The following is a 14270-nucleotide window of genomic DNA, read 5'->3' as shown; positions in this document are numbered from 1 at the left end:
AGGAACTTTCAGCGTCAAACTGCAGGAACTGCTAACATTCTAGAGTTCTTGCTACAGCGGTACCATAAATTTTATGGTTCACGGACCTTCCAGTCTGCTGGAAATGCAGCAGGAACTAAGCTTGCAGCCAGGACTCATTTCAGGGTCTAGTCCCTGAAATGGAAAAGCACCTAAAGAGAGGCTAAGAGGAACTGGCGGCGGGGATGAGGAGCAGCGCTGGAACGGCATCTACACGGGACTGAAGCCTTTGGCCTCTAACCAGGCTCGGACGTCGGGCGGTGGCGAGTCGTAGGTGATGCTGACGGCCGGCAGGCTGCCGCTGCGGGAAGAAACCTGGAACTTTTTGTGAGTGCTGCGGCCCAGCGTCAGTCTGTGCACCAGCTCGTCCTGGACCTCCTCCATGTTGGATTTCCTACCTGCAGAGGGGAGCACCATCATCAGAACTGTCAGAACCAATCAGAAAACGATGAGGGGGTGTGAGGTGGCAGCTGGGACTTACGGCTGCCGTGTGCAGGGTTGTGGTTGGCGTCTCCCTCGCAGCAACGCCACCGTTGTCGCTGGATGTCACGCTGTTGTGGCGGCTAACCGCGGTGCTGTTGGCGGGCTCTGAAGCTGGAGGGGGGAGGCGGCGGCTGTGGGCAGCCTGGTGGGCGCCGGAGAGGGCGGTGTCGGAGGCGTCGGCGTCGCTACGGGTTTACCGGGGAGGATTTCCGTCCTCGTTGTCTGTTTCTGAGAAACAACAGACTTTACACACCTGAAGTGTGGTCCTCGGCCCAAAACAGCCAAACGTTTAAAGTGTGTGGTCCTATGAAGGTTCGAGTCAAAGTTTAAAGCAAATAAAAAATAAATACAGTGAATCCCCCAGACGAAAGAACTAAAGACCCCGAAAGAACCAGAAGGTTCTTTCAGCAACGTGTTGAGTAAATAATGACTTTTAATCATCAAAACCAGAAGCCATTTATTTATTACTGAATTCTTCATTTATAAACGGAGTAATTCACTTGTATAATGAAGTATTTCTGTTAATTGAGGCCAAACGTGAAATCTACACAGCTGGAGGGAAACAAACTGAGCTTTCAAAACACAATTTAAAACCAGATTCACTCCTGATTTACCTCATTCAATTCTCCCAGCAACTGCTGCAAAAACCCAAAAAATAAAAAACAGATTAAAAAAAACCATGAGAAACTAAACACGGCAAACGCTCTATAGGGACAACTTTCTAAAAGACTTAAGTTATTTCTGGAAAACAGCCTGATATTAAGAGAATTTATCTCATCAAGCCTGTGATGAAAATAGACCATTTTAGAGATATTACCTACAGGACACGTTTACCTAACTGAGCACTAATGCTAGAACCTAAGCTAATACTAGCTTAGCACAAGGTGAAATTTCATCAGATTTTAACTAATCAGTTAACCAAGAAGTTAATACTTCTCAGGAAGGTAAACGAGTGGTTCCACTCTTTGAATGGCTGAGCTAAGATAGCAGTTTCATTTCATTTTTTGTGCTAAGATAGGCTAGCTGTTTTGTGTCGTATTACTAGCTAGGTGGGGTTTTTTGGGGAGGTATTTGTGTTAAAGTAGCTGTTTTTTCTCTAGATTACCAACTTCCTGTGCTCTAAGCTAGGCTAAACATGTCCACGTCATTTGTCTTAGACCCAATCTGATTAAAATATTTTTCTTAAAAAAAAAAACAAAACAAAAAAACAATAGATAATATTTACAGAGGAATCTTTCAAATGGTGAAACAAGCACCAAAATTGGCACACACGCACCACAAACACACCTTAAACATTATGCTTTTGTAAAGGCACTTTAGCCACCTAAATTTTTATAGCCGGCCAGGTAGGGGTCAAATGAAGAATTACACAGGGGTCAAATTTTTAAAAATGCTCCAATCATATTGAAAAGTAAACCACATTATTTGTCTGATCATAAAGATTCCACAAAGGTATAGTTTGGACTTTCTGTGACTGAATATTTTGGAGTTATGGGGTTAAAAACAGCAAAAATGGTCAAAGGTGACAAAGGTCAATTTCAGTTTGTACAGGGGTCAAAAGTTAAAGTTGCTCCAATTTTGGTAAAAAAAAAAAAAAAAAGTGGTGCAAATTGTTGGTTGTGCTAATAGGATTAATAAATGGAATAGTGTTGACTGTGTGAATGTTTGGTCTCCAAAGTAAAGATTAAACAATGTCGACATCCATTGAGTCTGTGACATGTGACATGTACCATGGTACTAAGCATGACACATTGTGCAAACTATTCCTTTTTTAAAAAACATATTAACTCAACCCAATAACTTGCATCACTTTTTACCAAAATTATAGCAACTTTAACTTTTGACCCCTGTACAAAACTGAAATTGACCTTTGTCACCATTCTTGCTGTTTTTACCCCATAACTCTAATATTCAGTCACAGATAGTCCAAACTATACCTTTTTGGAATCTTGTGATCAGACACATAATATGTAATAGTTTTCAATATGATTGGAGCACTTTTAAAATATTGACACCTGTGTAATTCTTCATCTGACCTCTACCTGTCCGGCTATTGAAAATTTGGGTGGCTAACGTGCTTTTACAAGAGAGTCTGCCAATTTTGGTGCTTGTTTCCAGCAATTAACAATTGTTACAGTTATCTGCTCCACTAAGACGGATTCACCAAAACGTAAAACTGTTGTCTTTAAAAACCACAGCAAAGCAAAACATTCGATGGAAAACTACCAGAGCAAACAATCAGACCCACAACTCTCACCTTGAACAACTCAAACTCCTTCTTTGGCATCATAAGCTTTAATTGTCAAAAAATAAAGAAGAAAGAAATAAAAGATGAGACTGAATGAAATTAATCTGGTGATTAAAAAAGAAATAAAACATGAGACTGTAATGAAAATTAATCTGGTGATTAAAATAAAGAAATAAAAGATGATATAATGAAATTAATCTGGTGACAACATAACCGTAGGCTGACAAACATCCAAAACGTCACTGTCAGGGCATCTGTTGGTTAGTGACCCGGCTGTGACCTGTGACCCGGAGACAGTGTTACCTGTATAGTGTGGCTGTAGATCGGCTCTCCTCTTCCAGTGACGTCCACAGCTTTGGTGATCTCCAGAATATTATTTGGCACATAACCAGAAGTCCCGCCTCCGTTGCGAACCTTCCACCACTGTTTCCTGTCATCAAGGACCTGACAGACAAAGTCAGGGATTAAACATTTTATTCACTCACACGTCAAAGAACGCGACCAAACGACACTCGCTCACCTCCACGACCTCGTCCTTCAGAACAGAAAGCTCGGTGCCATTTCGGGCCACAAAGTCGTATTTAGATTTGACGAATAGTTTTTGGCTGAACTCTGCCGTCAGCGTCGTAAACTTCTTAAATATCACATGTCATGGAGACAAAGAATAATAATAATAAAAAAACTGTTTAAAAATGGTCCACATTTAATGCAGCTTACTACATTAAACAAAATACAAATTAAAATTATGCTATAATTCTGCAGGAACAGAAATTAATCTTCAAATTTCGTAAACTTAAAAAAAAGTTTAGAAATGATCCAACATTTAAAGTATCTTATTACATTAAAACAAAATTACAACTTTAAATTTTACTACAATTCTACAGAAACTTCATCTCAAATTTTATTTACGAACAAAAACTTTGGGGGGGGGGGGGGTGCATAACCACGGGAGTTAAATATTTGTTGGATTTCTTTCAGCCGTGGAGAAACGTCCCGCCTTTACAGAAGGAAGAAAGTGAAAGTTTTGATTCAGTGCAGAAAGTTTCACATTTTTTTTAGCAGAAGCAAAAGAAAGAAATAAAGAGCACCTGAACCAAAACAAAACAAACAAAAGAACAACCCCACTCATTATCTCAGATCTTTTTGTCACCTAAAAAAAAATTATATATATATATATATATATATATATATATATATATATATATACACACACACACACACACAACAAAAATATAATGCAACACTTGGGTTTTGCTCCCATTTTGTATGAGATGAACTCAAAGATCTAAAACTTTTTCCACATACACAATATCACCATTTCCCTCAAATATTGTTCACAAACCAGTCTAAATCTGTGATAGTGAGCACTTCTCCTTTGCTGAGATAATCCATCCCACCTCACAGGTGTGCCATATCAAGATGCTGATTAGACACCATGATTAGTGCACAGGTGTGCCTTAGACTGCCCACAATAAAAGGCCACTCTGAAAGGTGCAGTTTTGTTTTATTGGGGGGGGGGGGGGGGGGTACCAGTCAGTATCTGGTGTGACCACCATTTGCCTCATGCAGTGCAACACATCTCCTTCGCATAGAGTTGATCAGGTTGTCAATTGTGGCCTGTGGAATGTTGGTCCACTCCTCTTCAATGGCTGTGCGAAGTTGCTGGATATTGGCAGGAACTGGTACACGCTGTCGTATACCGGTCCAGAGCATCCCAAACATGCTCAATGGGTGACATGTCCGGTGAGTATGCCAGCCATGCAAGAACTGGGACATTTTCAGCTTCCAAGAATTGTGTACAGATCCTTGCAACATGGGGCCGTGCATTATCTTGCTGCAACATGACGTGATGTTCTTGGATGGCACAACAATGGGCCTCAGGATCTCGTCACGGTATCTCTGTGCATTCAAAATGCCATCAATAAAATGCACCTGTGTTCTTCGTCCATAAGAGACGCCTGCCCATACCATAACCCCACCGCCACCATGGGCCACTCGATCCACAACATTGACATCAGAAAACCGCTTACCCACACGACGCCACACACGCTGTCTGCCATCTGCCCTGGACAGTGTGAACCGGGATTCATCCGTGAAGAGAACACCTCTCCAACGTGCCAAACGCCAGCGAATGTGAGCATTTGCCCACTCAAGTCGGTTACGACGACGAACTGGAGTCAGGTCGAGACCCGATGAGGACGGCGAGCATGCAGATGCTTCCCTGAGACGGTTTCTGACAGTTTGTGCAGAAATTCTTTGATTATGCAAACCGATTGTTTCAGCAGCTGTCCGAGTGGCTGGTCTCAGACCATCTTGGAGGTGAACATGCTGGATGTGGAGGTCCTGGGCTGGTGTGGTTACACGTGGTCTGCGGTTGTGAGGCTGGTTGGATGTACTGCCAAATTCTCTGAAACGCCTTTGGAGACGGCTTATGGTAGAGAAATGAACATTCAATACACGAGCAACAGCTCTGGTTGACATTCCTGCTGTCAGCATGCCAATTGCACGCTCCCTCAAATCTTGCGACATTTGTGGCATTGTGCTGTGTGATAAAATTGCACCTTTCAGAGTGGCCTTTTATTGTGGGCAGTCTAAGGCACACCTGTGCACTAATCATGGTGTCTAATCAGCATCTTGATATGGCACACCTGTGAGGTGGGATGGATTATCTCAGCAAAGGAGAAGTGCTCACTATCACAGATTTAGACTGGTTTGTGAACAATATTTGAGGGAAATGGTGATATTGTGTATGTGGAAAAAGTTTTAGATCTTTGAGTTCATCTCATACAAAATGGGAGCAAAACCAAAAGTGTTGCGTTTATTTTTGTTGTGTGTGTGTGTGTGTGTATATATATATATAAGGCATTCATATGACAATATGAGCAATTAAAATTGCACTAAATTTGACATTTCTGTATGAAAAAAGTTCTTAAATGGTGATTCATGTTCTGGGGTGGAGGACTCGTTATAGCTGCTGTCAGAGTTTAAGGGGTTGTTTTTTATTTGTTTAAAGATGAAGTGATATTTTATTTGAACACTTGCTGAAGCAGGAATCAGAAACACCAAAATCAATCAAACGTCTGATTTTCAGTCCCACACCAGCGGGCTCGCTTCTCCACGGCGTCTCTGTTACCGATCTATACGCCGGCTGACGGCCTGCTTAAAGGCGGCCATGGCCGTGTCCTGGTCCAGAACCTGCGTGCGTTTGAAGGCGTACCCGTCTGCTGCAGGAAGCGGCCCCACCGAGCGCTGCAAACACACACACACATACACACACATCAGCGACTGCTACAAACACTAAAGATTCCAGACTGTCAGCAAACGCAATGATAAAGTCAGAGTTATGTTTGAATTGTTGGGCGCTGGCGGTGGTACGCTCGCTCAGAGTGCCGCTCTAGATTCTCCTCCTATAAACTCCGGCCCCACCTCCTGGTCCAGGCACAGCTGCACATCCTCCTTCCTCTGCGTTTCTCCGTGGGCGGGGCTCTCAGCCCGCTGGCTCAGCTCCGGCTCTCGACTTGGCGCTGCCAGCTGCAGCCCCGGCGGTTCCCAACCGTCCCGGAATCTCAGCACGCAAGGCGGGAAGTAATGGTCTTTTGGCCACTCCAACCTGAGGACATCAGACACCACAAACATGGCACTTTGTGCTTCAGCAGGCGGAGCGACTGTGATGTCAAATGTCACCTCCACCTGCATTTGGTCCAGCCGTCCCCCAGCGCCACCCACAGGTGTCTCTCCTCTGCCGTTCCTGAGGCGTGGAGGAAGTCAATTGCATCCCTGTTCAGCAGCGGAACCACGACGCTCCTCGCCAGGTCCACAGTGCCGCACGCCTGGATCACCTGAGGAAGAGGCGGAGCTAAGCCATCTGTCAATCAACTGACTTTCAAGAATTATCATTTAATAAAAATAAAAAAAAAAAGACAAAGATTGACTTGAGCCGTTCAGAAAAACCTCTAATGTTGATATGAAATGCTCGAGAACAAAAACCTGAACCAAATATTTTATGGGTCCAGTTAAAGGCAGAACCATTTAAATTAGAATTAGAGATAAACTACTTTGAAATTGGTCTCAGGGCAGTTTAATTCTAGTTCAATCCAGTTCTCAAAATAAATAAATACAGAGCAGGAGGCAAAGTCAGGTGAAGGTCTGCACTCTGAGTGCTGCTTTAGTTCATGGTGGAATCAAACAGAAACAAGACTCAGAACATTTTGTGATATTTAAAAAATTGACTGTTTGACTGACTGGTTTTAGCTCTAATGTGATAGTTTCACTAAGATACAAAGAAAACAGAGAGAGAGAAAAAAAGAAAGTTTCAGACCATCTTGAGTGGCGTGAAGAGAAAGTGAACCAGGTCCACAGCACTCGGGTTCTGGATCTGGTCCTTCAGTTTCCCCTGTGGGTCAGAATCAGTCCACTGTGAGAAACCTGAATGGTTCTGATCCAACAATTCATGAAGAAAATTCTTCTTACCAGCTGGTTAAAAGCATGTTTGAACTTCTGCAAACAGTCAACAAACTCTTCTTCACTGGGGGGCTTGGACCGCAGCGTCAGGACGCCCTCTGGTGGATGAAATTGTCACATGAAATAAAACCACAGGCGAAAAAAAAAAAAAAAAAAAAAAAGAAACAATTCTTTTAACAATTCTCACACACACAGTTCTATTTTATTATATTTGAGCTTTTCAAAAATGACAGACTGAAATAAAGTCATGATTTTTTTAATAATATTGAGGGATTTTTGACTTCAAAACTAACTTTTGCTTCATTCTGAAAAGGCAAACAAAATAAAAATATTTTAATAAAATCAGGATTTAACTCTTAATGAGGTAAATACGAATTTTTAATTTCCAGATCAGAATCTTTCTGCTCATTTATCTTCACATTTTGTGACATTTCAAACGTATTTTTTTAAATAAGTAAATGAAACACGTCTCACCTCCTGGTCCTTTCTTCTTGCCCTTTTTGGACTTCTTCCTCTTGGCAAGCTCGTTAAAAGCTTCTGCAGCTTTCTGCAGTTTGGTGATGAAGAACTCGATGTCGTCCAAGATGTGGTTCAGGATTTGCTGTTTGTTTTCGTGAAAAGAAACAAACATTCATAACACAAAGTCCAACTCCTTTTCTCATAATCAGTCAGAGAACTTTTGGATGCTTTGTCACTTCCTGTCACCTTCAGGTCCCCTGAAATTTTAATCATTGAACTTTGACCTAACGTGTTCCTGATTTCATCTTCAATGGTAACGAGTTGGTTCTTGGCTCTGACTGCAGTCTGATCCGTATTTCCTGAATCAGCTCAAACTGAATCTGGATCATGTCGGACTCAGACCGGACTCACCACGTCTCTGTCGACTCGTACCGCCGTCATTTCCGCTGCCCCGTCCTCCAATGATGCTCGCCGCCGCTCATCTGCAAATTAAAACATTGTTTTTTCCCATTAAAGCTTTAAGGGTTCAGCTGTTGTGATGTGACATCACTCACAGTCTTGTTGCTCATTGGTCCATGCTGACCAGGCCGCCACTCGACTCTTCACGTCCACCTGATTGACAGCTGCCGGGGGCTCGGGGGCGGGAGCGGCAGGGGGCGGGGGGATGATCCCGTCACTCTTCAGGATCATCCTGCAGACAGACGCATCAGTCAATCAGGCACCGGCGTGAAACGGGTTCTAAGGTGCATTTCAGGAGCAGTTCTTACTTCAGCGCCTCCGGCCGCTTTTTCACTTTGCTGCCTTTGGCATCGATCATGGCACTTTCAATATCAGCGTGGATCAGATTCGCCTGAGATCCACAGACATTATTTAAGTCCAGTTTGGAGAGAGCAAAAATAAAACATGCAAATACTGAAGATGTCAACCAGCAGGGGCGCTCATTCTATTAAGTTTCCCTTCCACAGTCACTGCCACACCCACTTCATACTTAGCAGATGTTTCAGGCACCAGTTTGTGTTTTTTTTTTTATGTACAAATGTTTACATAAAAAATTCTAATATTTTTCATCATGAAAATTCAGTTCTGTTAAATCCTTCAGTGGTACTTGACTTTTTGAGCCACAAAGCAAACATGATCACATTTTTTGTAAAAAATAAAAAAAAATAAACAGATTTTTAAGAATTTCCACAGATCATCTAAAAGACATGACATTTTAAAATGTAAAGGGGTCACATATTTTATTTATATTTCAAAATAATAGTTATTTAGCAGCATTTCTTTATTTTTAACATGACTTTTAATGTTTTTAAAACTCATGTTTAAAAAGCATGATAAAAAAATATGGCATTTATTAACTGAAAACTAAAAACACAACAAGTTGAATAATTTCCAACAGACCTTGAACTAACCATGTTCACCAAACACTTCCATTGGGAAAATAACCAAATCTAAGTCTCACTAAAAATTGTGGCAAAAATAAACTAAAGGTGGCAGCACCATAAAACCACCACCTCAAACCCACATGAGGGTGGAGCCTGGTGTGGTGCTGATGTCATCACATGGATATATATATAAAAAAAAGCTGCTTACCTCCATACCAGCCAATCAGACGTCTGCATTCACTGCAGTAGAATTCATCTCCATTTTATTTAATTAAACACCTGGTATCGAGCTGATGATGTCATTCATCAGCTCACCTTGATGTCGTCACACTGGAAGAGATGGAGGTCGGGTTTGCTCTGACCCGACTCTTTGCACACCAGCGCCAGGATGGAGTCGTAGCTGCAGGCGTTCATCACCGCCTGGCAGTGCTGGATCGACCCCACGGGGAAGTTCTCCAGCTCGTTCTGAACACAGGAACACACCAAATGCACCATAAAAAAAAAAAAAAAAAAAAAAAAAAAATCACAGAACAAAGACTCTGGTGTGTGTTTGTGAGGCGTTCAAGGGCGGTGAAAGTTACCAACAGGGACAAACATGTAAAAATCTACAGGAGAAGGAAGTGGTTTCAGCACCAGGGTCAGCTCCTGTACCTTGGTCTCCTGGTCGATCAGGCTGACCGTCTTTTCCTCCACCTGCAGCAGCATTTCCTGCGTCCACACCTTCCCTTTGGCGTCCAGCAGGCGAAGGCGTCGAATCCCATCGTCCACCGTGATCAGTCCTTCTTTACGGTCCAATACAAACGTGGTCAGGTGCTTTGAGAGGAAGAACCAGGAAAGAAAACAGTCATCAGTAAAACCCCCAATATGTGTTTATTTTTTATAATGATCATTTTATCTTCAATAGGTATGTGATTAAAATACATAAATAAATAAAAAAGACTATAACTGGGATCAAATTTACATACTTTCTGTTCATTTTCTACATCTAATATGAGAATAAATTCTCCCTCCAACTGACAGTAATCCAAAGAAGAGCTGGACTGGACGTGTTTCTGTGTCAGACGTGAAGGTGACGGCGGTGTGACCTCTCACCTCCACGTGGTACTGTGACGTGTCCGTCAGGCTGTTGATGCTGGTTTTGGTGTAGTGTTTTCTTTGTTCTGTGGGGGGAAGCAGATGAACAAACACTTTGGATACGTAGACCCAGGCTTGAGTACTCGTCTGTGTCCTCCGACAAGACACTTAATCTGCATCGTCTCAGTCCACCCAGATGTCAAAGTGGGTACCAGGCAGGAACCTACAGGGGGAGTCATGGACTCTGGTCTTCTTCAGCCCACAGATAAGCGTCGGCTCGATGGGCCTCAGGACCTGTGAGGGCGGACTTACTTTGACACGGGTTTACGTGAGTATCACTCTTCTTTTTTGTCTCATATTCACTCAGCTGTTGTTGAATTAAACTAAATCTTTTGTTAATGTTCACGCAAACAGAACCACGGGAAGAGATCAGAGTTCAGAACACAAACTCTTCCTTCACTCATGAGGTTTCTACTCACACAAAGACGCACAACCAAACACACAGGTTTGACCACGATGTGAAACAAGAACCTTTCGGCAAAACAGGGATCGAACCAACTAAACTACAACTCTTCAAAACCATAAGTCCATCATTAAAAATTAAAGGATCATTTATTCTGATAACTGATCAATTATGTACAAGGGTTCCCTGTAAAACAAAAAACAAAACAAAACAAAAAAAATTCACCCAGGTCATAAAGTAAACACGGGCGGAGCCTCAGGCCAAAGTATCATCATCATGACACCACGGTGCAAAAACTGACAGTAAAATATTTTAAAGTAGATTTAAAGACTTGTCCTTTATCTAAATACATTTTTAGAAATCTGACATGTTATCCAGTAAAGAGGTTAAGAAAATTGCTCTTTTTTCTTGAATAGAAATCAGTAAATTCAGTTACAAAACATCTTCAATTAAAAAAAAAAAATTATAAATAGAATTTCTGATTTTAAAAAACTGCCACTTTTATTAAATAATATAGAATTACCAACTTTCAAATATCAATAAATTAATCCAAATGGTGATTCAAAAATATCCCAAAATCCTCTTAAGCAAACATTGTATGATTTAAAAAAAGAAGACATGACTGTTATTAAAAAAAAAACCAAAACAAAAAAAAAAAAACAAATGACTCCTTAAAGTGAGAGTTTAGTAAAAATCAAGAAGTCTTTAGATAAAAAAAAAAAATTATACAAAACAGAAAGATGAAAATTAAAAACCAGGAGCTGAAAGGTTTACCTTAAAAATGATTTTTCTTAAAATCCAAACTATTTGAAGATGTTGATGAATGACTCAAGTTTCAGTGTCACATGTTGGTCAAAACCTAAAGAAGAATCCAGATTTTTTTTTCTTTTCTTTCTTTTTACAACCTGGTTTCTTCTGTACATTTGGACTTTAATAAATCATAAACCAAAAATACAAACAACTTTACAATGATTCCGACAGCAACAACAGCAAAACTGATGCAAGCAAGTGTTCACAATTAATTATTTGCATTATGAAGCAATCAAAAATACGAATTCTCCTGAATCTGAGGCCTCAACTATAAACAGAGCCAAAGCTTCATGAGACCCAGAAAACAAAAAGTAAAATAAAGAACAACACTTTCAAACAACACAGATGACACTCGGCTCACTTTTGCTTTTCTTTTTCTGTTTGGAGGACGAGCGAAGGAAATATTCATCATCTGTTCCTGGAAAATGACAGGAGGAATCGTGAAGCTTCAAATGAAACATGCTTTGATTTAAACTACTTCAAAAGTTGCTTATTTCTGATTGGTCTCGGCAGATGTTTGTTGAGCCAATCAGATGAAAGTAACTGTGCACAGAGTGTGACGTGTGACCAGAAGGTGGCGCTGTGCGAGAACATGTTGAAGCCAGTCTTGGCTCTAGTAGCTACAGCACCACCTTCTGGCAGCTTGATGCCGACGTAGCCTCGTTTTTAAGAGACTCCAATAAAAAATGCAAGCGAGCCATGATCCGTCCTCGCCACCAGGTCGATGGCGCCCAAACTCCGGCACAGACTCTGTGCAGCTTCGTGGATTCGTAAACAGTCAGGAACAGCTGACTGAGATAGGCTCCTCCCCTTTTTTCCCGGAGCTGGTGTCTTACTCACCGTACAGAGCTCTGGCACTGGACTTGGCTTTATTCTTGGGAAGTTCTGGAGACTGCGAGTCGTGGCCGCTGTCACACAAATCAAACAAATCAGGTTGGAAACAGCCGTTTACACAAACTCATTCAAACACAGGTGCTTCTGGTGACATCTGTGTTCAAACCATAAATATTAAATTATTCATACAAAAAAAGCATCACACCAATTTCTAAAACTCTATAAAACACTTATTATAAGAATAATTCTGTAAAAAACAGTTTGATGATTTAAATAATTGTTTTTGTCCTGTAGATGAATTTCAAAGCAAAACTGACAGAAAAGAAGCTGTCTGTTGGCGTGCATGCCGAGTGCATGTGATGGTGACTGTTGATGTGTCACTGAAACTCAATCAGCCGACAGAAACATGAGATTTTCACACGTTCACAACTTCTCACTGACTGCTGCTTAATAATGAATGTAGAGGCTGTTTATAGCCACCCGCCAGGGACGGCCAACGCAGGAACCAACGGGACGGCCAACGCAGGAACCAACGGGACGGCCAACGCAGGAACCAACGGGACGGCCAACGCAGGAACCAACGGGACGGCCAACGCAGGAACCAACGCAGGAACCAACAGGACGGCCAACGCAGGAACCAACGCAGGAACCAACAGGACGGTCAACACAGAACAGCCAACGCAGGAACCAACAGGACAGCCAACGCAGGAACCAACAGGACAGCCAACGCTGGAACCAACAGGACAGCCAACGCTGGAACCAACAGGACAGCCAACGCTGGAACCAACAGGACAGCCAACGCTGGAACCAACGGACGCCAACGCAGGAACCAACGGGACGGCCAACGCAGGAACCAACGGGACGGCCAACGCAGGAACCAACGGGACGGCCAACGCAGGAACCAACGGGACGGCCAACGCAGGAACCAACGGGACGGCCAGAAACGGGCAACACAGGAACCAATGAGACAGCTAACACAGGAACCAACGGGTACTGTGAAAGACTGCCAACGCAGGACCCAACAGTACCATGAGGGACAGCCAACACAGGAACTGACGGCACCTCAGGAAACAGCCAACACAGGATCCGACAGCACTGCGATGGGCGAGGAACATTGGAAACGATGGCACCACTAGAGACGGCTGAAACAGGCACTGACAGTACCGTGAGGGATGATGAACACAGGAACCAACATTATCACTCGAGACGACCATATAGATATTAAATTCATGCAGAAATAAGCTGTTTCAGAGCCTTTTTCCCCATCTTTGATTAATTTATTTGAGGGAGCAGCCAACGTTTTACTCAGATTAGCAGTCGCTATACAGCATCACTCACAATAGACTTCTTGTCTATTTTGGCACCGCCGAGCTGGCAGCATAGCCACTGTTGGCTAAAATAATTAGAAAAGGACTCAGAGTGAAAAATAAAGTTAGCGTGTAGTTAATGTTGTTTTCATATTCTGTCACCAATGTGGTTACCCAAAATGGGAGCAAAAATCCACAAACATCTATTAGCATGTCAACACCAACATCAGTTAAATTCTAATGGCTTCGTTTTTGGGATACATTACTAACGTGCTGGACCGACCGACATTCTGACCTGTTGGTGGCACTAAATAATCAGTGGATTAAATACATGAAAGAGTCTTAAACTTCTTTACTAAAAAATAATAATAATAACAAAACTCCATCCATGAAGTTTTAAATACTCACTTCAGTGGGGAGGTGAAGGCGCCAAAACCGATGGAGGCGAGAGGCGGAGTTTCATATCCGTTCATCCTTCACTGTCAGCTGGACAAAAACAGACATGATGTTTTTTATAAAGTGCACTTTACTGTTGTAACTAGAAGACAGGAAGCCCCGCCCCAAACTGACGTCAGCGTTTGTTTGTGGCAGCGCAGACTTTAGCTGGCAGCATGAATTAACAGCCCAAATGACTCCGGTGTCCTTTAGAAGGCGATATACAGCAAAGTGTAATAATAAAGTGTTAGAATTCCTGAATGTTGTGTTATTTCTCATATCAACCGAAATTAACT

The 14270-nt window shown here is 42.2% G+C and overlaps 1 protein-coding gene across 1 annotated transcript in view; it reads right to left on the bottom strand.

Moving 5' to 3' along the window:
* eps8a (epidermal growth factor receptor pathway substrate 8a) overlaps positions 1-14270 on the bottom strand; it is a 32274-nt gene that overhangs the window by 4395 nt on the left and 13609 nt on the right. Inside the window, 21 exon segments of the mRNA XM_034163918.1 lie at positions 233-416; positions 466-623; positions 626-729; positions 1116-1139; positions 2759-2794; positions 3053-3193; positions 3270-3396; positions 5883-5998; positions 6176-6359; positions 6440-6588; positions 7068-7142; positions 7220-7308; positions 7685-7811; positions 8081-8151; positions 8224-8360; positions 8437-8519; positions 9367-9516; positions 9703-9864; positions 10144-10211; positions 12239-12306; positions 13948-14025. Coding sequence (XP_034019809.1) covers positions 233-416; positions 466-623; positions 626-729; positions 1116-1139; positions 2759-2794; positions 3053-3193; positions 3270-3396; positions 5883-5998; positions 6176-6359; positions 6440-6588; positions 7068-7142; positions 7220-7308; positions 7685-7811; positions 8081-8151; positions 8224-8360; positions 8437-8519; positions 9367-9516; positions 9703-9864; positions 10144-10211; positions 12239-12306; positions 13948-14012 — 2318 coding nt within the window. The 5' untranslated portion in view covers positions 14013-14025.

This window comes from Thalassophryne amazonica, chromosome 22 (assembly GCF_902500255.1).
Source record: "Thalassophryne amazonica chromosome 22, fThaAma1.1, whole genome shotgun sequence".
NCBI classification, from domain to species: domain Eukaryota; kingdom Metazoa; phylum Chordata; class Actinopteri; order Batrachoidiformes; family Batrachoididae; genus Thalassophryne; species Thalassophryne amazonica.
Note: the sequence above shows the minus strand (reverse complement) of the source record. Positions and strands in the feature narration are given on the sequence as shown.